Here is a 22,157-nt window from a genome sequence, read left to right as displayed (position 1 = left end):
GCTCCATTATCTCTGAGGATAGAGATGTTCAGGGAGCTTCTTTCAACATTAACTGTTTAGTTATCCACCAAATTTCCCAGCTCATTGTGGTAGATCTTTGACCTGATCCTTTGGTTTTGGGTGGACCAGGTTCCCCTATGGGCTGCTCTTCCTCTGAGTTCATATAGTCGAATGCTATACCATCTCCGACTTGGGATTGCATTTCTTTTTGGGTATGTCTGGCACATCCTTCACTCCTACCCTACCTAGCTTGATAGTAATTGGCTTTACTATTGTCACATATACTGAGATACAGTGAAGAACTTCGTTTGCCTGTCAACCAGACAGCTCACACCAGGGCCTATACTGTGTTGTATACGGAAATGAATAAACAGTCAACATTTCAGGCCGAGACACTTCGTTCTACAGGGTCCTGATAAAGAGTCAACTGTTTACTCATTTCCCTCGATGCTCACCGACCCTCTGAGTTCCTCCAGCATTTTGTGTGTGTTGCTCTGGATTTCCAGCATCTGCAGAACCTCTTGAGATTAGACACAAACTTGTTTTCATCAATGTTTCTTCTTACTTTTGCCTGCTTAATGACACCTCTCCTCTCTGGATCTCTTCCCTGCAGGTCACAGTCATCAACTGTTTCATATCTGTGCCATCATAGGCACGCACTTTCAGATGAAAGCCATCGTCATGGACATGACATTGCGCCAAGCTTGGCTCAAACTTCATACGCCTCTCCCCTCATTCATGGACACCATTGGTGCAGTCAGCCTTGCCCTTCTGTTGAACCTCCTCATCATTGCACTGTTCTCCCTGGGCTTGTACTGGAAACCAAAGGCACTCGAAATAAAGGATCAACACTACACTGAGAAATTAAAAGTTGATTAGGACGATAATCCTGACTTTGGCTGGGCTGAGGAAGAGGCCTGGATTACTGAAGGAGGAAAAAACATTTTGGGAAAAGAAAACACCTCAGTTAAACATCCCGAAAAGGGAAGAAATGAAGTACACATCTATTTAAAAAGACAAAAATTCCCAAATGATATGCTGTGCCTTTAATGGATGTATGGTAACCTTTAATATGCTTATTCCTGGTTCTATGGATAGTCAGAGAACACCATTATGTTGTTGCCTTATAAACCTGGGCTTGGTGTGAGTTCAGGACGGTTCAGTGGCCTTTAGATCATTCTCTGTGCCTTTGAGAGCTGTTCTGTAAAAGCTCTCCTTTTTGGGTGTAAGATAACATTTTGCCATTCCTCCAGAAACAGATTTGATTGGGCAAAAATTTCTGAGACCAAGCTTTGAAAGTTTAAGGAAAAGAAATCTCTTTTTTTGCACTTGAATCAACAGGTGTTCTTCTCGATGTCTGTTCCATGGGGTGTTAACAAATAACCACTGCCTTAACTCAGAGAAGAAACAGGCAATTGTCATTATTTGACTGTAATCTTGAGAAAATGGACCAATTATTTTTTTAACTGACATCTTGATTTTGCCCTCATCTCTGACTATGAGTCAAGTTTGACCAAGACTAGATCTAAAAGAATCACTTGCAAGATAAAAATGGGGTAGAGAGAAAGAAAGGCTTACAAAGAGAATTTCAAATGTTAGAACTTAGTGGGTGAAGACATGGCTGATGGCAATGAAGCAGTTCACTGATTTTCATTGCAAATACAGAAAGAGCTCAGAGGTCTGTTAGGCTCGAAAAGATCATGAAAATAGTAGGGTGAGACCATTGAGGAATTGTGATAGAGATTTTAAGATGAAGGGAAAGATGTTACACTGCTACTAACTAAATTCTATTAATGTGCAACTGTAACCTCAAATGGGACTTTTCAAGTTGTCTAACGTACTCCGAAAGCTTCTTGTTGCTGTAAGAGCTCCTTTGCTTTGCTTTACCACTTCTCCCCTTAGAGTGTTATACTCTTGTCTAGAAGAGACTAATTAAGGTTACAGAAAGCATTTTGTTCAAACTTTCTTGAAAATATCAGGGGGAGAATTTCTCTGCTTGATAAGTTCCAATAACCTATTTTGCTTCTCACTTGAAAGAAATTGAATATAAGAAGGTCCTGAAAGATCAGGACTGCACTTCTTTTCAGCACAGCAATCAGAGAAATAGTCCCCGGCGCCAGCTCAGACGTATTGATTCAGAATACATTTTCCTTTTGTACATTGTGAAATTATGGTAAAACTCAGCAATTTAGCATTTCCTCACTAAAGGTCAAAGTTCAGACTGTGAATTAGGCTGTCAACACCAAACTCTGCTATAGGTAGGAGTGGAATTCCAGGACTCCATTAAGAATGGTTCCCAAAATTAGGGAAACCTAGAGAATCTATAAAAGATATCCAGAGAAGAGATTCAGGGAGGTTTAGAAGTTAACAAATGGTATCTATTGCAGCCTTTTATTGGTGTGAATCTGCAGTACTGTGCAAAAGTCTTAGGCACCTTAGATTTTTTATATGATTTCAGATGGTATGACCTCCACAGAGCCCTTATCTCAACATCATCGAGGCTCTCTGGGATTAATTGGAGAGACAGAAGCAAGCAAGACAGCCAAGATCTGCAGAAGAACTGTGGCAAGTTCTGCAAGTTGCTTGGAAACACCTACCAGTCAATTTTCTTATAAAACTGCATGACAGTGTACCTAAGGGAATTGATGCAGTTTTAAAGGCAAATAATGGAGACACCAAATATTGATTTGATTTAGTTTTTTTTTACTGTTTACTGCTCTTTATAGTAATTTTCTTAATATTTAGAAACTTTTCATTTCATTATTTTTGGAAGCATCTTCACTTTACAGAATGTTTTTATGTGTGCCCAAGTCTTTTGCACAGTACTGTATATGAACAAACATAGCACTAAAAAACATTAGCAAAAAAAGGAAGTTCAACAAAACAAGGTTTAAATCTTCCAAGATATTTATGTTGCATTTGATTAGATGGGAAGATTCAATTACAACTTTTCCAGCTTCTAGTGTTTGGCAATGTTGTGATGTAGGAAACAGGAATTCAGTAATTTTATCAATGCAAAACTTCTCGCCAGTGTCTTTTTCCTAGGGCGGAAACAGCTAATACAAGAGGGCATAATCTTAAGCTGATTGGAGGAAAAAATTGGGGGGGGGTGATGTCAGAGGTAGTGTTTTACACAGAGAATGGTAGGCACATGAAATGATCTGCTAGAAATGTGGTAGAAGCAGATAAGGTACAGATATTTAAGAGAATCTTTGATTAGCATAGGGATGAAAGAAAACTGGTGGACGATGTCGGAGGGAAGAGTTAGATTGATCTTGGAGTAGATTAAAAGGTTGGCACAATATTGTAGACTAATGAATGGAAATGTAGTGCATCTGCTACAAGTAATGAGTGGAGAAGTTTCACCTGTGCATATTATGTATGCCAATGCTAATGTTACATGGGACAGCAACAATTCCGTGACATATCTGAGATCAACAGAAACCTACACAAACCCCTTACTTCAAACTCAAACCGATGGGAACTGGCCCTTAAAATGTAAGATAACATTCCACTTAAAGGTTAGAGATTTCATTGTTCTACTTATTGAAAACCAAATTGACTCAAAACCTGTGACAATCTCGTATGCTCAGAACCAGAATCACAGTCAGGTGTGTTACTGACACGTTGTGAATTTTGTTGTTTTGCGCCAGAGATGTGGTGCAATATATAAACGATTACTATAAGTTAAAATAAGAAATATATAAAAAATAAATAAGTAGAGCAAAATAGTGAGGTAGTTTTCATGGGTTCATGGGCCACTCAGAAATCAGATGGCGGAAAGGAAGAATTAAATGTGTCTTCGGGCTCCTATGGCTCCTCTGTGATGATAGTAATGAGAAGAGGGCATGTCCTGGATGGTGAGGATCCTTAATAATGGATGCTGCCTTCTTGAGGCACTGCCTTTAGAAGATGTTGTTGATGATGGATCAGGAGAATGATTACCTGCCTCTGTTTTAAGGAAGCACTGAAGCTTGCATTTTCAATTGCCTGATTTTTAAGCTCTGTCTTCAAAGGTCAAATCATCCATCCAACCATCGAAGATTGATTCTTTTAGTTAATATACTTACAGCCGAAGGCAATCCTCACAAAATTCTGCAAGTGTTCCTGAATACCTTTAGCTGTGTGCTGCTAAAATCGGATTGAAATGTTGTAGTTGTTGATTAGACGGTGCTGTGGGGCAGAATATCTGGAAACAGACTGCTGGAGTAGTCAAGAATGGGGTTGGGGGGGTTAGATAGAAGAGTCAACTTAAGAGATTTGGGATAAGACCTTATTTTTTGCACAAGGATTTGTAGAATATATAAGTAATTGAAACAGTGATTCTGAAGCTTTCTTAGACAAGTTGAAAATGAAGGGAATAAGGAATAAAGGAACAAGGAAAGGTTATGAAATCAGGACCAGTGCTCATATGGAGGATAGTCAAGTATGAGGATGACTGGATTGATTGAACTGTTGGCCTATTATAACCTTCAATGGGTTTGTCATATTTGGAGGTTTATTCTGTGTTCTCAGCAGGTACACAGAAACAAACCATTTGGCCCATCTAGTCCATGCTGAACTATCAACCTGCCATGTCTCATTGGCCTGCACCCAGACCATAGACTTCCATGCTGCTCCCATCCAAGATCCTATCCAAATTTCTCTTAAATGTTGAAATCAAACCCACGTCCACCACTTCCGCTGGCAGCTTGTTCCACACTCTCACCGTCCTCTGAGGAAGAAGTTCTCCCTCAGGTTCCCCATAAATATTTCACTTTTCACCCTTAACCCATGACCTCTGTTTCTAGTCTCATCCAGCCTGCTTGTATTCGCCCTATCTATACCCCTCATAATTTTGTATATCTCTATCAAATCTCTCCTCATTCTCTTACGCTCTAGGAAATAAAGTCCTAGTTTGCTCAACCTTTCCCTACATCTCAGCAAAATATCTACTTTAAGCCAAGATGGATTTTTGTTCCATGTGTACCTTACAAATGGAGTGACAGATTGAAAGCATGAAAAATGGTACCAAAAACAAAAATTTGCTTTTGGTTAGACAGGGAAGATTCAAAATATTGACTGTTTATTCATTTCCATAGACTCTACTTCACCTGCTGAGTTACTCCAGCATTTTGTGCGTGTTGCTTTGGATTTCCAGCATCTGCAGAATCTCTTGTGTTTACAGATTCACTCTGCTTCAGTTTACGACAAGTTTAAATATTTTCCTGCTTTTACAATGCAATATTCCACACATTATTACTTGAGGGGAGAAAGTAAAATGATTTGTAGAATAATGATGTAAAAACTAATGATTAATCAGTCAAATATCTATTTTACCATTGGATAATTATGGTCTTTGAAGTATATTAGAATATATAGTACTGTGCAAAAATCTTAAGCACATGAATATAGGAAGGGTGCCTTAGACTTTAGCACAGTACCGTATTTGTCGACGTGGAGCAGACAGCAAGTTTGTAAATCTGGTAGGAGCAAAAGATGCTGGGAATGGCAAGGGTCTTGGTCCATGAGAGGGGTGTGGGACAGGTGGCAGAGAAGGTGTGCCAGGGGCAGGCAGATGGTGCGAGTGCAGACACACCCAGTCCTGAGACACCAGGCGAGCTCATTTGATTCCAAACAATTGGCTTATTGATCATTACAGAATGTCTCTCTGGTGCTTCCCTCCCCTTTTCCCAGCCATGATTCCCCTCTCCCTGCCTCCTTCCCACTCTCAGTCCACAATAGAGACCCACATCAGAATCAGGTTTATCATCACTCACACATATCGTGAAATTTGTTTTTTTTTGTAGCAGCAGTACAGTGCAATGCATAAAATTACTACAGTACAGTGCGAAAATCTTAGGCACCGTAGCTATATCTGCCTAAGGATTTTGCACAGAACTGTAGGAAATGAATAGAAATCTGTTGGCTGTTTCCCTTGCTCTACAATATAGAAATATGTGCCTATGGACATCCCAGATGTTTAGGAACATCTGAACTTATTGATTTTAGATAATTAACCCTTACTCTGCTGACCAAATAGAGACTAAAGCCCAGAGGGTTATCCCAACAATGTTGTCGAGAATATTTTAAGGATTACTGAGTCATCAAATAGTAACCATAGTAACAGTGAACAGAAAGGTATGAAATGCAGTCAGGAAGTGTTGGCTATACACCCTCTGTTATATTTTTGTTTGAAGGATTAGAGAACTCAGGGCAATTTAGACATACTATGTATATATATATTTAAAGCAGAGGTTGATAGGTTCTTGATTAAAAAGGGCATCAAAGGTTTCAGAGAGAAGGATGGAGAATGGCGTTGAGAGGGAATATAAATCAGCTATAATTGAATGATGGAGCAGACTTGATGGGCCAAATGGCCTAATTATGCTCCTATGTCTTAGGATCTTATGGTGAAGGTGAGGCCTGGGACAGATCATATTGAATAGCAGGGCAATCTTGAGAGGCCAGGTAACCTATTCCTATTCCTAATTTCTTCTGGTGGAGCAGACGAGAAGGCAAGATCTGGGGCAGATCATATTGAATGGCAAAGCAATCCTGAAGGGCCAAGAGACCTCCTGTTTCTACTTTGTTTTGTTCCAAATGCCTGAGGTTGTATCTCCGCTTCACCAACGCTGACTTATAACAGTCCTCTGAAAGAGACAAAAGAGCCTTACCTTTCAAGGGCAAATTGGTTTGGACAAACTGCAGGCCTTATTTGTGAGGCCCACATCCAATGAATGAATAACAAACTCAGCATTCCTGCCTTACTGCTTGTTTCCTTTAGTACGCAAAAATCCACCAGTTTAGCCTTAATTAAAGAGAAGAGAGCTTCCATCTCCCTCTGGGGCATTTTCCAAAGATTCACAACTCTCGAGTGAGGAAATCACTCACCTCAGTAATAACTGATTGATCTCTTACCCTGAGACTGCACTCTCCTTTGTCTTTAGTGAGGGGAACTGCCTCTCGCTATTTTACATAAGTAAATGAGATCTTTCCTCATTGTCCAGCGAGCATAAGACAATTCTCTACACCTTGTCCTCGGACCTTCAATCCAGAAACAATTGGGCCAGAATTTGGGAGCACATCACTGCAAAGTGCCAACATACCTCACAATCCTGGAATGATAACAGGATGCAATACAAGAGACCATTTGGCCCATCACTTCCATGTCTGCAATCAAATGGGTATTGAGACTATCCCATTCCATTTCAAGACATAGAGGCAGATTAGGTGATTCAGCCCATCAAGTCCCCAGACTAGTACTTCACAGGTTTTAAAGTACAGTACTACGAAAAAGTCTTAGGCACCCTGGATGTTTTTATATGGTTTCAGATGGTATGGCCTCTGCAGTGCAGGTTCACTCATAGTTCTGTTAAAGAGGGAGCCTAGTAAAGGTGAATGAATACTGATAGGCACTCAGTGGCCACTTTATTAGGAATTGGAGTGAAACCCATTGTGGTCTACTTCAGTAATAACTAATTCACTTCGAAGTTCAACATGTTGTGCATCGACAGCTGCTCTTCTGCACACCACTAGACGCGTGCTTATTTGATTTACAGCCGACTTCCTGTCAGCTTGAACCAGTCTGTCCGTTCTCTTCTGACCTCTCACATTCACAAGGCACTTTCGCACACAGAACTGCTGCTCACCGGGTGTGTTTTTATTTTTCGCGCCGTTCTCTGTAAACATATGGGTTTGTAGGTTGTTTGGTCACGGTGGGCTCATTGGGCCAGAAGGGCCTGTTACTGAGCTGCATCTCCTAAAAATAAACGTAAAGCAGAGCTCAGTGGCTCAAGCCGCGTCTGTAGGAGAAACGGTGCTGTGAGCGTTTCTGGTCAAAACCCTGTATCGAGACATCAAGCATGCACGGTTTTGACCCGAAACGTTGCCAGTTCCTTGCCTCCAACAGATGATGCTTAGCGCACTGAGTCCCTCCAGCAGATCCTTTGTTGCTGCAAGACTGACTGATTGTGTGAGGGAGCATATGCCTTCACCGAGCTTTGGCTGTCCAATCTGTATAGTCCTAGACTTATGAAGGGGTATGGCATAGAAACAAACTCTTTGCTTCACTATTGAGCAACCATTTACACTAACCCCTTTCTATTCCCCCAGATTTCCCCCTAAATTCTACAACTCTAGGGTTAGATTACAACAACCAATTTTTTGGGATGTGGGTAGAAACTGAAGCAATCACAGTAAGGGGCCCCACCAGCCAGTTACACCCACATGACCAATTAACCTACGTGATTTAGACCATGGGAGGAAACCTGAGGTCCAGGAGAAAACCCATGCAGTCAGTGGGAGAACGTACAAACTCCTTACAGAGAGCGGCAGGCATTAGACCCGGATTGTTGGCACTGGAATAATGTTACACTAATCGCTACACTACCATACCACTCCATGTCCTTCCAGCAGAAAGTTTGTTGCTCCAGATTCTAGCATCTTGTACCTCCAATCAGTCTTCCAAACCCCTGTCCCAGCTGCAAAGAAATTTCCTTGAAAAATTGCACTTCCATTCCTGTGACTTTGGTTCAAATTATTCTTTCAGTCAAGAAGACGCCAGAGTAATGCTGGGGTTCGGGTGATCTTGGCACAGCACTGTGTGCACGGTTGAAAACTCCAACAAAAGAGCTGAGACCGAAAGCTAGCGCTGTAATGGATCATCTCAAACTTACCTGCTTGCCCAAAAATATTAAAATCCGGTTCTATGGATAGAAAGAGTCTTGAGGGTATGGGTGCAATGTAGGCAAGAAGGATAAACTCAAACATATAAATGGGTCAGTATGAATGAATTGAGCCAAAGGGTCTGTTTCCATATTGATTGACTTTATGACTCGATATGACAGTCCAAACCTAGAACAAACTATTAAGCACTGCTTCATTTGTGAAAAAAAGATTTCTGGCAATTTTCTAATGTTTGTAATGTTTTTAACTTGAATCTTTTAGCAACAGCACCTTGAGGGAACATAACCTTACCCATTTATTTATGTCTGTTAAAATAAGTAGATTTTTAATGTTAACTTGAAGCGTCTTGTTACATAAATTCTGATTGTAAAAACATTCGAACCTGTTACAAAGTGATCGTCAATAAACTTATTTTATGTCTCCAAAACTAGGGAGTATAAGTATGAGAAACTTTAAGAAGAAATTTGGGAGAAATGGCTTTTACACAGTCTATGGTGAGATAAGATCATAAGACATAGGAGCAGAATTAGACCATTCAGCTCATCGAGTCTGCTCTACCATACCATCACTGCTAATTTATTTTCCCTCTCAAACCTATTCTCCTGCCTTTTCTCAGTAACCTTCGATGCCCTTTGACCTCCACTTTAAAAATACTCAACAACTTGGCCTCCACAGCCAAATGTGACAATGAATTCCACTGATTCACCGGCTGCTGTCTAAAGAAATTGATGCACTATCAATTACTCCAAAAGACTGGAAGTAGAGTAAATACTGAAATTATCAGTAAAATGGGTCTCATCCCTGCTAGATCTGCCCTGGACTGAGGGAGGAGCAGTGGCATAATCGCCTTTAATCAGGGGTCTGTGGGAGGAGACACAGGAGCAGTCAGCAGAGGGGCGTGTCCAGACAGGTAACCCAGTTACAACATATATATATATATATATATATATATATATGGCTTACCACAGAAATTCCTTCTTATCTCTGTTGTAAAGGGATGTCCTCCTATTCCAAGGCTGTGCTCTCCAGGCCTGGACTCCCCACTATAGGAAACATCCCCTCCACATCCACTCTGTCTGAGACTTCTAATATTCGATGTGGCTATCACAGGGAGCATGGTGGATTGAAGGAAACATTGGATTTGACAGAAGAAAGTATTACATTTCCATAAGCAATTCACCAACTCAGGTCATCCAATGAGATGCTTTTTTGCAGCGGAGCCTCTGCTGTAATGTAGGAAAGATTTCACTATCCTTCTTTAACACCATGCAGTACAGTGAGATTTTTTACATCCACTGGATTCAGTGTGTACAACATTAGCACCATTGCAGTGCTGCAGTAGAGCATGACTTTTGATTTCCAGGGTAGGAATTGAGCAAACAAGCTCTCATTCATTAATTCTCTGAGAAAGGACGTCCAGTAAGATGGTGGCACGGCTCGTCGCAGCGGCCTCTCCCAGTCCAACAAGTGGTGAAAGCATTTGTCTTAAACATTTCCTTGTGATCGCAAGACCCTGTTCAGCTCAGGGCTGACAACCCTGACCGGTAAAACGAAATTGTTATAGAAACAGCAAAGAAGAATCCTTCTACATCTGAACGTGATAGTATACCTGAGTCTCCACCTGGGGCTTGCATGACTGACGGGAGCGAAAACTGAGTGGAAGCTACTGACATGATAAAGGAAGCCCTGAACACTTCCAGAGAGAGAGGACCTTCATTGCTGCCCTAAATGCCAGAGGTGTAACAGGTAGTAAGTAAGTACAAGACCCTGCCGGACATTGGTAATACAAAATACAGTAACTCCAGTTCATTAGTTCATTGGCAAGACCAAAGGCAAAGGAGCTGTGTAGCCTCAGGTTATTACACGAACCAGGCCCTTAGTCCATGGCTTCACCTATTGCAGTCACCACGCAGAGGAGGTGCAGGAGAAAAAAGAGACACAGTGGGCAAACTGGAATCTGTGCCGAGTTGGGGGCTGGTCCCTGTAGGCTGGCTCTCCCATCAATGCCGTTCTCTAGTGTTAACTCCCTGGAAGATAAGCTGGGCTGCCTTCATCGGCAGCTTACCCAGTGCAAGATATTCTTAAGTGTCCCTAACGCATCAATCTCTATCATCACCCCTGGCAGGGTGTTCCACACACCCACCACTCTCTGTGTAAAGAACTTATGTCTGACACACAAGCCCGGAATAGCTTCTAATAATTTTCCCACCACTGATGTCAGGCTCACCACTCTATATAATTTCCTGGCTTATTCTTAGAACCTTTCTCAAATAAATGAACAATGTTAGCTATCCTCCAATCCTCCAGCATCTCACCCCTTGCTGAGGCACATGGATGAAAGTAAAAGGGAGGGATGTGCGAGAGAGAAGAGTTAGACTGGTTGTGGAGTAGGTTATAAGGTTGGCACAGAATGAGGAGCCTGTACATTTTAATTCCCATCCCATTCCCACTGCCCTTCCGACATGTCGGTCCATGGCCTCCTCTTGTGCCAAGATAAAGCTGCCCTCAGAGTGGAGGAGCAACACCGTATATTCCATCTGGTTAGCCTCCAACTTGATGGCATGAATATCGATTTCTTCTTCCAGTAAAAAGCTTTTTCCCTCCCCATCCCCTCTTCTATTCCCCACTCTGGCCTCTTACCTCTTCACACCTGCCTATCACATCCCCCTGGGTCCCCTCCTACCCTTTCTCCTATGGTCTTATCAAATTCCTGCTTCTCCAGCCCTTTACCTCACCCACCCACTTGGCTTCACCTATCACCTTCTAGGCAGCTTCTTTTCCCTCCCACCACTTTTTTATTCTGCCATCTTCCCCCTTCCATTCCAGTCCTGACTCTGCCCAAAATGTCAACATGGGAACAGGCCATTCGGCCCACAGTGTTGTGCTGAACCAGCTAAAAAGCAAATCAAAAACACCCAAACATTAATTCCTCCTACCTACACCCATGGTATAGGTGTATACCATACCATGCCCATATCCCTCCATCTTCCTCACATCCATGTGCCTAGCCAAACGTCTCTTAAAACCTCTTCCTAGAGATGCTGCCTGGCCTGCTGCGTTCACCAGCAACTTTTATGTGTGTTGCTTAAAAGCGTCTAATGTGTTTGCCTCTACCAAATACATTACTTTTCCACTAACCACATGAATTCAGTGTCACCATAAAAAGAGTAGAATATCTTGCACAAACAAGCTAAATAGATGAAAATAGATGAGAGTTCTCATAATCTAAAGACAACCACAAAGTTGCAATTTTAGTGCAGCGATCTTACTGAAGTAACGTCAAAGGCTTATTCATTTCCGTAGATGCTGCCTGCATTTTGTGCGTGTTGCTTTGGATTTCCAGCACCTACAGACGTTCTTGTATTTATGTTATATTGTGCTATACTGTTGTTTGTTCTACCTTGTGCTAAATGGAATCTTCAGTTGTTCAAGAGCTTAGACAAAGGGAACATTTACCATGTCTCCAGTATAGTAATTGGCCAGGTTTATGTCTGGTGCTGCGTCAGCCTGACTACACTGTACTTTGGACACTTTTGATACCTATTTATTTACGTGGAATGTGCATTATGTCATTTCAAGCTCTTGTTCGTTCCTTGAGTTGCAATTAAGTTACTTCAACTAGATCACTGCACTAACATTGCAACTTTGTGATTGTCCTTAGATGATGAGAATTTCTCTTTTTGCAGCTGAAACGAGTTTGGGCAAGATATTCTATTCCTGTTACAGTGACACGGAATTCAAGCCATTAGTGGGAAAGTAGTTGATGTTATTTAATTATCAAAAAAAAAACTTGCTTTGTGATGGAGAAGGAGGGTCAGTTATTGACTGATTTTTGTCTGCTGTATTCTGCTCAATGATGCACAACTCCCAGGTGTCTCTAACCTCTTCTGGATCTTGAAGAGAGATTATGCAGTGTCTGTTATCTGTACAGAATTGTAATGAGAAGCAGGCAGCTGTCCATTTGTATTGTTCTGTCCTGGTTTCATTGCTGCTGAGGCTTTCAAAGCAGTAAGATTCCCTGGATAAAAATGTTCACTTATTTAGAGTCATTGAGTTATAGAACACTACTGCACAGAAGCAGGACCTTTGGCTTGCCTAGTCTGTGCTGAACTATTAATCTGCCTAATTGCATTGATCTTTACCGGACCATAGCCCTCCATACACCTCCCATCCATGTGCCTATCTAAATATCTCTTAAATGTTGAAATCAAACCTGCATCCATCATTTCTGATGGCAGCTCGTTCCACACTCTCACCACTCTCTGAGTGAAGACTTTATCACCTCATGTTCTCCTTAAATATTTCACCGTTCCCCTTAACCCATGGCCTATAGTTCTAGTCTCACCCAACCACAGTGGAGAAAGCCTGCTTGCATTTACTCTTTCTATGCACCTCATAATTTTGGATACCTCTATCAAATCTCCCTTTATTCTCCTAAGCTCCAGGGAATGAAGTCCAAACCTATTCAGTCATTCCTTACAACTCAGGTCCTCCAGTTTCAGCAACATCCTTGTAAATTTTCTCTTTCAATCTTATTGGTATCTTTCCTGTAGGTAGGTGACCAAAACAGCACACAATACTCCAAATTAAGCTTCACAATATCTTATACAACTTCAATTTAGCATCCTAAGTCTTGTACTCAGTGCTTTGATTTATGAAGGCCAATGTGCCAAAAGCTCTCTTTCTGACCTTATCTACCTGTGACACTTCTTTCAAGAAATGACGGATCTGTATTCCAAGATCCCTCTGTTTTACCATATTCATCAGTGCCTACTGCTCACTGTTCAAGGCCTACCCTAGTTTGTCCTCCCTGGGCTTGTCCTCCAGAAAAGACTTCATATTTTATTTGAAGAGTCATTGGCTCATAGTTATAGAATCCTACAGCTCAGAAGCAGACCTTTTGGCCCAACTTGTCCATGCTGACTGTGTTGCCCAGTGAACGACTGTCATTTGCTTACATTTGGCCCATTTGCCTTTAAACCTCTTCACCCCATGTACTTATCCAGAAGACTTTTATACATCATGAATGTCCCTGCCTTCACCACTATTTCTGGTAGCTCATTCCAAAACTGCACCACTCTTTGCAAGAAGAATCTGCTCCTGATGCCCCTCACCAGCATCTTAATCACGGGCACGGGCCAGAACAACACAGATGTTCCATTATTTTATGGTACAAGTTACCAATGTAGTTGGTAATTGTTTTAAGATTAGAAATTAACATTAATGTCGCATGTACATCAAGATATTAAAAGATACAATGAAATGCATCATTTACGTGAAATCGAATGCATGTCGATTGTGCTGGGCAGCTCACAAGCTTTGCCATGCTTCCGATGCCAACATAGCATCCCCATAAATTACTAACCCAAACCCTTAGATCATTGGAATGTAGAAGCAACCAGAGCACCTGGAGGAAACACACTTGGTAATGGAGAAAGCGTACAAACTCCTTACAGACAGTGGCAAGAGTCGAACACCGATCAGTGATTACTGATGCTGTAAAGTGATTGGCGCATGGCCAAGTGGTCAAGGTGTTCATCTAGTGATCTGAAGGTCGCTAGTTCGAGCCTTGTTGTGTCCTTGAGCAAGGCACTTAACCACACATTGCTCTGCGACAACACCAGTGCCAAGCTGTATGGGTCCTAATGCCCTTCCCTTGGACAACATCGGTGGCGTGGAGAGGAGAGACTCGCAGCATGGGCAACTGCTGGTCTTCCATACAACCTTGCCCAGGCCTGCGCCCTGGAGACTTTCCAAGGTGCAAATCCATGGTCTCATGAGACTAACGGATGCCTAAAAAAAAAAGTGATTGCACATACAGCTACTTATCATGTTGCTCTCGCTAGCCAAATTGGCTTATTATTTACAACGTACCAAGATACAGTGGTATCCTAAGTGTCAGCGGTGTAACGGGCATTCAGGAGGACCAAGATACAGTGAAAAGTTTTCCATTGTATGTCATCCAGACAGATCATTCCATACATAAATATACTGAGCTGGTACAGAAGGAGAAAGAAAACAGAATGCAGAATATAATGTCACAGTTACAGAGAAAGTGCAATGCAGGCAGACAAATAAAATGAAAGAGCCATGGCCAGCTCAAGATTTCATCACTGGCTTATGAAATGGAGTGGTAGAAGCACGTACATAAAATTACAATGTTTAAAAGATGCTTAGGCTTATGGATACGTGCCTTATATTAAACATAAAAGCATACACAATTTTTACAAGAAAGAACACAATCCGAGCAAAAAAAAACTAATGCACATTTTAATGTAAAATGATCAGTGTGAGCATATTGTTGCTGATCTATAAGGATTAAGGTTATACCAGCTGGTTCAAGAACCAGATGGCTGAAGGGATGTCGCTGTTCTGGTGTGATACTCTAGGCTTCTCTACCTCCTGTCCAGTGGTAGCTATCAGAAGATGGGCATGGCCCTGTTAGTGGGGATATTTGATGATGGATGTTGCCTTCTTGTGACATCGCCTCCTGTTGATATTACAGATGGTGGGGAGGATTGTGCCATGATATATTGGGCTGAGTCCATCACCCTCCACAGCTTCCTATATTCCTGTGCATTTATTCCACTTCTCCCCTTCACTTTTTTATATTTAAACATATCATGTCTGTTCATTCCTTATTTCAGTATCAGTCTAGTAAATCTCTTCAAACAATTACCAAACCCAAGTACAACTTTGCTTGGACCACACTTAGAGTGCTGTGCGCAGTCTTGGTTGCCCCATCACAGGAAGGGTACAGAGGCTCTGGAAAGGTTTCAGAAGAGGATTATCAGGATGATGCCTGGATTAGAGGGTATGAACTATAAGGAGAAATTGGACAAACTTGGGTTGTTTTCTCAGGAGCACTGAAGACTGGGGTGGGGAGACCTGATAAAAGTTTATCATTTCATGAGAGATGTTGATAGAGTAGACAGTCCTAGGCCTTGGATTCTGGTGCTTAAATCCAAAGTTCTTTTTAGAAGTCAGGAGCAAAGCATAAAACTTGCGGTTTCACAATCATTTTATTAAGTTAATGGAACAAAGAAAACAGAACTGTAACAGGGGGTCTTATTACTTGAAGAAAAGAGGATCTAAAAATGGTATTAAGTATAAAACAGTTACTTTTATATCCATAGATTACAATAATCCAATTAGAAAATACTTATTCAATACTCCTGTGAAATTCACTTAATGAAAGAACAAAGAAGCTAAGATGCTTGCAGAATTATACTTTGTATAGCAACTAGAGGCATATTAAAGGCTACTTATAATACAAGCAGATAATTAATTGCTGAACTGCAAAGAAAATGATAAATAACAGTTCGGTCCAACAATCCCCCCCCGCTGTTGATTCTAAATCACATGTTTAGAATCATTACATCTAAAAACTCAGAGGCTGAAAAGCTTGTCGTATCTATGTTTGTATAAAATACTTATTTTATTTTAATTAATTATATGCTATAAATAATTTAAAGTAGTTTCAAAAATCTAGGTTATAAAATATCAAAGTATATATTCTTCAAAATATTCATAAATTATATCATGGTTAGACAGATTAGTAGGCACAATTACATATTTTGTTAATGATCACCTTTAAGCAAGTAAAAATAGTAAATTATGAAAAGGCACTTTAGTATGAATATTATGACTCGTAATATTGAGTAAGCCCAGCTTCCAAGACTTGAATGAATCGAATCAAAGAAATCCCATCCATATGGTCAGACAAATTAGTTCTATCTTCAGACTTATCAGGTATGTAAGTACAACAGGCCTTGCCAATAACTGCCAATAACTGCACCCTCCTTAACTGCTAAGAGAAGATCTAATGCCATATGATTTTGAAGAACCATCTTATGCATGGCACCCATTTCTGTTGTTACTTTCCCCAAGGCTTCAGCAGTTTCATTTCTAAGGCGGCAGCACCATCTTTCGTCTCTCTTATATTCCTTACAACATTTTTAAATGGGAATAAAATTGATGCAAAACGATCTCTTTCCAAAATGTCTCATTACTCTAGACTCAGGAGTAAAAGGTAAAGTACATGCATGTTTTATGGCAGGAAAAACATACCCTAAGTAACAAGACCCTAGCTAATTACATGGAAGAGAGGAGTAGGCTTCATTTCCACATATGAAGTACATATTGTTCCACGAACATAAACCATTTATTACTACTTGACAGGAGCTTTGTTGAACTGCAATACTTCTGATTATCAATAATACAAGTATATATTATGAATCATCTCAACTGGCACAGTAAGAGTAGGAACAATAACCACAACTAATAATATTAGAATAAACTTCATAATGTCCAATAGTTGTCAACTTGCTTGAATTCTTCCGGCTGGTTAGTGATTTGCTCACTGTAACCCAGCACTGTGACTAAGAAGTTACTAGCATGTTAACCACAGTGCTTATTGTCCTTGTTGGATTCCACTTCAGCTCGCTTACAGTGGCTGGCGTGTATCCACTTACTTTCTCCTTTTACTTTCATCGCCAAGTTGGTAATTAACAGCACTTGGTAAGGACCTTCTTATCCAGCTCCCAGTGATTCCTCATGTGGTTTCTGAATCAGGACCCACTCGCCAGCTCTCAGGGTGTGTCCTCCTTCTTCCCAAGCAACAGAAATCTGTTGAGAAGCAGATTGGATAGCTTGAGTTAATTTCACACAATTGTTAACTAAACTGTCCGCCATACTATCAACCTCTCTGAGATCGACGGTTACTGGCAATGAGATAAAATTTCCAATTTTCGCCTCAAAAGAGTTAGCTTACTTTCCTTGTTTAGGGCTGCTCTGACCAGAGAAAGAGCCATAGGCCGTGGTACACCTTCATCATGATGCTAAGTCAGTCGTTGTTTGACGGTTCCATTCATTATTTCAACTTGACCTGTTGACTCTGGTTGATGTGGACAACGAAAGGACCATTCAATGTTCATCAGTAAACGGAATTCCTGACAAACACTCCCAATGAAATGTGTTCCTTGGTCAGAGTCAATGCGGTATGGAAATTCCCATCTGGGAATACTGTCCTTGATCAGAGACTTTAGCTGTGTGTGTGGCAGAGGCGTTCCCTGCTGGAGCAGTTTCCACTCATCTGGAAAGCTTGCCCACTATTACCAATGTTGCCTGAGTATCCTTGACACTTTAGCAAAATGATGTACTTCACATATACTGTAAGTGTAAAAATGGATCCGGTGGGATGCATGTACGTAATTATAGTAGCTTCTCCACTGCTCCAGGATTTGTTTTCTGGCATGCCATGAATCTTTCAAACCTTTGTTGAGCTTGTGTTCTGAACTTTGGATTCCACCACCATAGGGAGAATCTGTCAATCATCTTTTCCACTCCAATGTGTCCTAGAGAGTGTATTTGCTGTGCCAGATAAGGGAGCAATGTAGTTGGGGCTTTGCTATGACTAGTGCCATATCTCCATACTCTAACATTGTTTAACTTCCCACCATTCTCCATCCAGAATCACTTTTCCTGTCTAGAACATTGTACCTGCATCTCTCGAATAAGGCACGAACATTGTTTTCTCAAACTTCTGGTAATTGCAAACCCCCCCCCCCCCCCGCTTTCCTTCACCATTCCCCATTTCCATTTCCCTCTCTCATCTTTTCTCCTTACTTTCCCATCACCTCCCTTTGGTGTTCCTCCCCCTTCTATTTCTTCCATGGCCTTCTGTTCTCTCGGGTCAGATTCCCCCTACTCCAGACATTTATCTCAGTCACTAATCAACTTTTCCTAACTCTTTACTTCACCCCTCCCCTCTCTCAGTTTCACCTATCACCTTCTGTCTTGTACTTCTTCCTCTCCTCTCCCTACCTTCTTACTCTGACATCTCATCTCTTTTTTTCCAGTCCTGATGAAGGGTCTCGGCCCGAAATGTTGACTGTGTGCTCTTTTCCATAGATGCTGCCTGGCCTGCTGAGTTCCTCCAGCATTCTGTGTGTATTACATTCTCAAATGTCTTGTATGTTTGTCTGAGATACAGAGTTCAACTTTGTTTCCATAATTCCAGTTGTCAGGGTTACTGTATATGCTTTGGTACTTCTTCCAATTCTATTATTTCTTCCTCTACTGCCTCCTTTCCAATTTCAGCCACAAATGCTTTCAGTTCTGTACATAGGTACCAGGAGCCATGCTTCCAGAGGTAAGCATTTCAGTTACAGAAACTACTATTTGAATTCCTCTCTCAATCAGTGTACAGACTCTTGGCAGAGTAATCACCAACATAATGCTGTCGGTGTCCATGTTCTGGAGTTAAAACTGACATCAGTTTCTTGTTGACATACAAAATAAATTATTTACCGGTATTAGGGTTCCTTAATGTAAGTGCAATCCACAATGTCACCTTTAAAGTTTGAAACAATTTCAGTTGTCCTTCGTGGCTATCCGGAGAGCTGAAGAAATTCAGATATACTTTGATGATAAATTAACCTTTGAACTGTTGGTATTTTTTTGTTTGGACTTTTTTCATTAATCTTATCAAACCTCAGTTTATTAGTTTTATTCGGGTAAGAGTCCTTAGTAAGTTTCACGACTTTGGCCATTGTTTTGATTTAGTCTTAATTTGTACATACTTTTTATTACTTTCTCTGTGTTCCTGAAATATTAATAGCTTGCAGCCAAAATTTTAAGTTTGTTCTGCAAGCTGAATTTAACACAAATTTCACTGTATGCTTCTATGTGCATTGTGATAAATAAATCTGAATCTGAACCTAAAGAAATTTAATTTAATTCAAAGTTCAGAGTAAAATTTGTTCTCAGTACATACATGCCACTACTTACAACCCTGAGATTCTTCTACTGTGGCAGACTTAGCAAATCTATAGAACAGGAACTGTAAACAGGGTCGGTAAACTATAAACACTAGGAACTGTAAACTGTAAAAAAACTGTGTGCAAATGCAGATAATAAATAGCAATTAAAAAAGGGAACAGAGAAGATTCACTAGAATGATTCCAGCAATGAGAGGGTTTGAGGAATGAGGAACGTTTGTCCGCTCTTGGACTGGATTCCTTGGAGTTTAGAAGAATGAGGGGGGACCTCATAGAAACATTTTGAATGTTGAAAGGCATGGACAGAGCGGATGTGGCAAAGTTGTTCCCCATGATGGGGGAGTCTAGTAAGAGAGGGCATGACTTAAGGATTGAAGGGCGCCCATTCAGAACAGAGATGCGAAGAAATTTTTTTAGCCAGAGGGTGGTGAATCTATGGAATTTGTTGCCACGGGCGGTAGTGGAGGCCGAGTCATTGGGTGTATTTAAGGCAGAGATTGATAGGTATCTGAGTAGCCAGGGCATCAAAGGTGAGAAGGCGGGGGAGTGGGACTAAATGGGAGAATGGATCAGCTCATGATAAAATGGCGGAGTGGACTCGATGGGCCGAATGGCCAACTTCTGCTCCTTTGTCTTATGGTCTTATGGTCTAATAAAATAATGAGCATGAAATAACAAGATAAAAGAATCCTTAAATGAGTGTAGTTATCCCCTTTTGCTCAAGAGTCAAATGGTTGAGGGGTAGTAACTATTGAACCTGATGGTGCCAGTCCTGAGGCACTTGTACCTTCTACCTGATAGTAGCAGCAAGAAAAAAACATGGCTGGGTGGTGAGGATTTTTGATGGTGGATGTTGCTTTTCTACGACATCATTTCATATAGATGTGCTCAGTGGTTGGGAGGGTTTTATCTGTGATGTACTGGGCCGAATCCACTAACTTTTGTAGGAATTTCCACTCAAGGGCATTGGTGTTTCCATACCAGGCTGTAATGCAGCCTGTCAGCACGCTTCCCACCACACATCTACAGAAGTTTGCCAAGGTTTTTGATGTTATGCCGAATCTCCGCAGACTCCTGAAGAAGTAGCAGCGCTGTTGTGCTTTCTTCACAATTATATTTACGTGATGGGAAGTCATGGGAAGGGTCTCTTTCTGTCCTGTAATATTCTATGTTCTGTGTAATGCACTTAGCTTTCCTTAAATATGGGGCCTCGAAGAGAACCACAATCCTGATTGGTAAAACAAAATTGTTATGAAAACAGCAATGAAGAGTCCTTCTACATCTGAATGCAATGGTATACCTGAGTCTCCACTCAGGACTTGCATGACTGACAGTAGTGAAAACCAAGGGGAAGCTACTGACATGATGAAGGATACTCCAAAAGCCAAAGGAGATGGAGAACCTTCATTGCTGCTAGTGCCATAAGGGACAGTAAGTAAGTTAAATATGGGGAACAATACGAGACACAGTACCACAAATATGGCATCGACAATGTCCTAGATAACTAAAGTATAAACATTATCATTTGCATCAATTTGTTTAGCACTAAATGCCAACACGCAGAATGTTGTCCTGATTACCTGGTGTACATGTATGCCAGCTTTTTCTAAATTAGGTACAAGGACACCCAGATCTGTCTGTGCCTCAGGACTCAGCAATGTCTCACTAGACAATAAGTTTCTTTCATTTTTGCTGCCAAAATTAATCATTTCATACATTCCTACGTTATGTTCTCTTTCTCAGATCCATACTCAGCCACATAACCTATCTGTACCTCATGGTACTTAGAAGTTAGTGAAGATTCAGCATGTCATCGAAAACTTTAACAAACTTTTACAGACATGCAGTGGATAATATATTGACTGGTTACATGATGGCCTGGAATGGGAACACCAATTCCATAGATGGCTGAACTCGTGCGACTCCTCAGATGAAGATGAAAAGATGTTTCCCATATTCTGAGATTTATGGGATTATTGGACTGTACTTGATATTAGTTTCCTTCAGTTTTTGTTGTTTTCTTTCTTGTGGACGATTCTTGTGATCTGTTAATTTTTTTGTCAGTAAGACAGGTGGTTGGGGGTTTTGGTGCTACTGTCACTGTTCTTTTCTGTGAGTGAGGAAGTCGTTGATTGTTATTGTGGCTCTTTATTGCTGTGAGGGAGGAGGGATTTTGTGGTCTGCGAGTTTAGTTTTTCTTTTTCACATGGGGGGGGAAGTTGGTATCTTTTCTTTCATCAACACCCATGGTATTTCTGTTTTTAATGGCTATCTGGAGTAGACAAATACCAGAGTTGCATTGTACGTGCATACTTTGACGATAAAATGTACCTTTGACCCTTTGAAAAGCTTACAAAAAGTAGTTGGTATGGCCCAACCCATCCTGGGTAAAGAGTTCCCCAACACTGAGCACGCCTACAAGGTGCGCTGTCGCAGGAAAGCAGCATCCATCATCAAGGACCCCCACCACCCAGGTCATGCTCTCTTCTCACTGTTGCCATCAGGGAGAAGGTACAGGAGCCTCAGGACTCACGCCATGAGGTTCCGGAACGGTTATAACCCCTCAACCATCAGGCTCTTTAACTAGAAGAGAAAACTTCATTTGCCCTGCCACTGAACTGTTCCCACAACCTATAGACGCACTTTCAAGGACTCTTCATCTCACGTCCTCGATATTCATTGCATATTTTTTCCTCATTTTGTATTTGC

General features: G+C 41.1%; 1 protein-coding gene across 5 annotated transcripts in view; it reads left to right on the top strand.

Annotated features, from left to right (window-relative positions):
- Positions 1-6,388, top strand: part of LOC134355762 (membrane progestin receptor gamma-B-like) — a 131,821-nt gene extending 125,433 nt beyond the window's left edge. For all 5 annotated transcript variants that reach the window (XM_063066136.1, XM_063066139.1, XM_063066137.1 and 2 more), the window contains one exon: positions 614-6,388. In XM_063066136.1, coding sequence (XP_062922206.1) covers positions 614-879 — 266 coding nt within the window. In that variant the 3' untranslated portion in view covers positions 880-6,388. The remainder of the gene's footprint in view (positions 1-613) is intronic.
- Positions 6,389-22,157: the final 15,769 nt, after the last annotated feature.

The sequence above is a fragment of the Mobula hypostoma genome, chromosome 13 (assembly GCF_963921235.1).
Source record: "Mobula hypostoma chromosome 13, sMobHyp1.1, whole genome shotgun sequence".
Taxonomy (NCBI): domain Eukaryota; kingdom Metazoa; phylum Chordata; class Chondrichthyes; order Myliobatiformes; family Myliobatidae; genus Mobula; species Mobula hypostoma.
The sequence above is the reverse complement of the archived record's forward strand: the minus strand, read 5'-3'. Positions and strand labels throughout refer to the sequence as shown.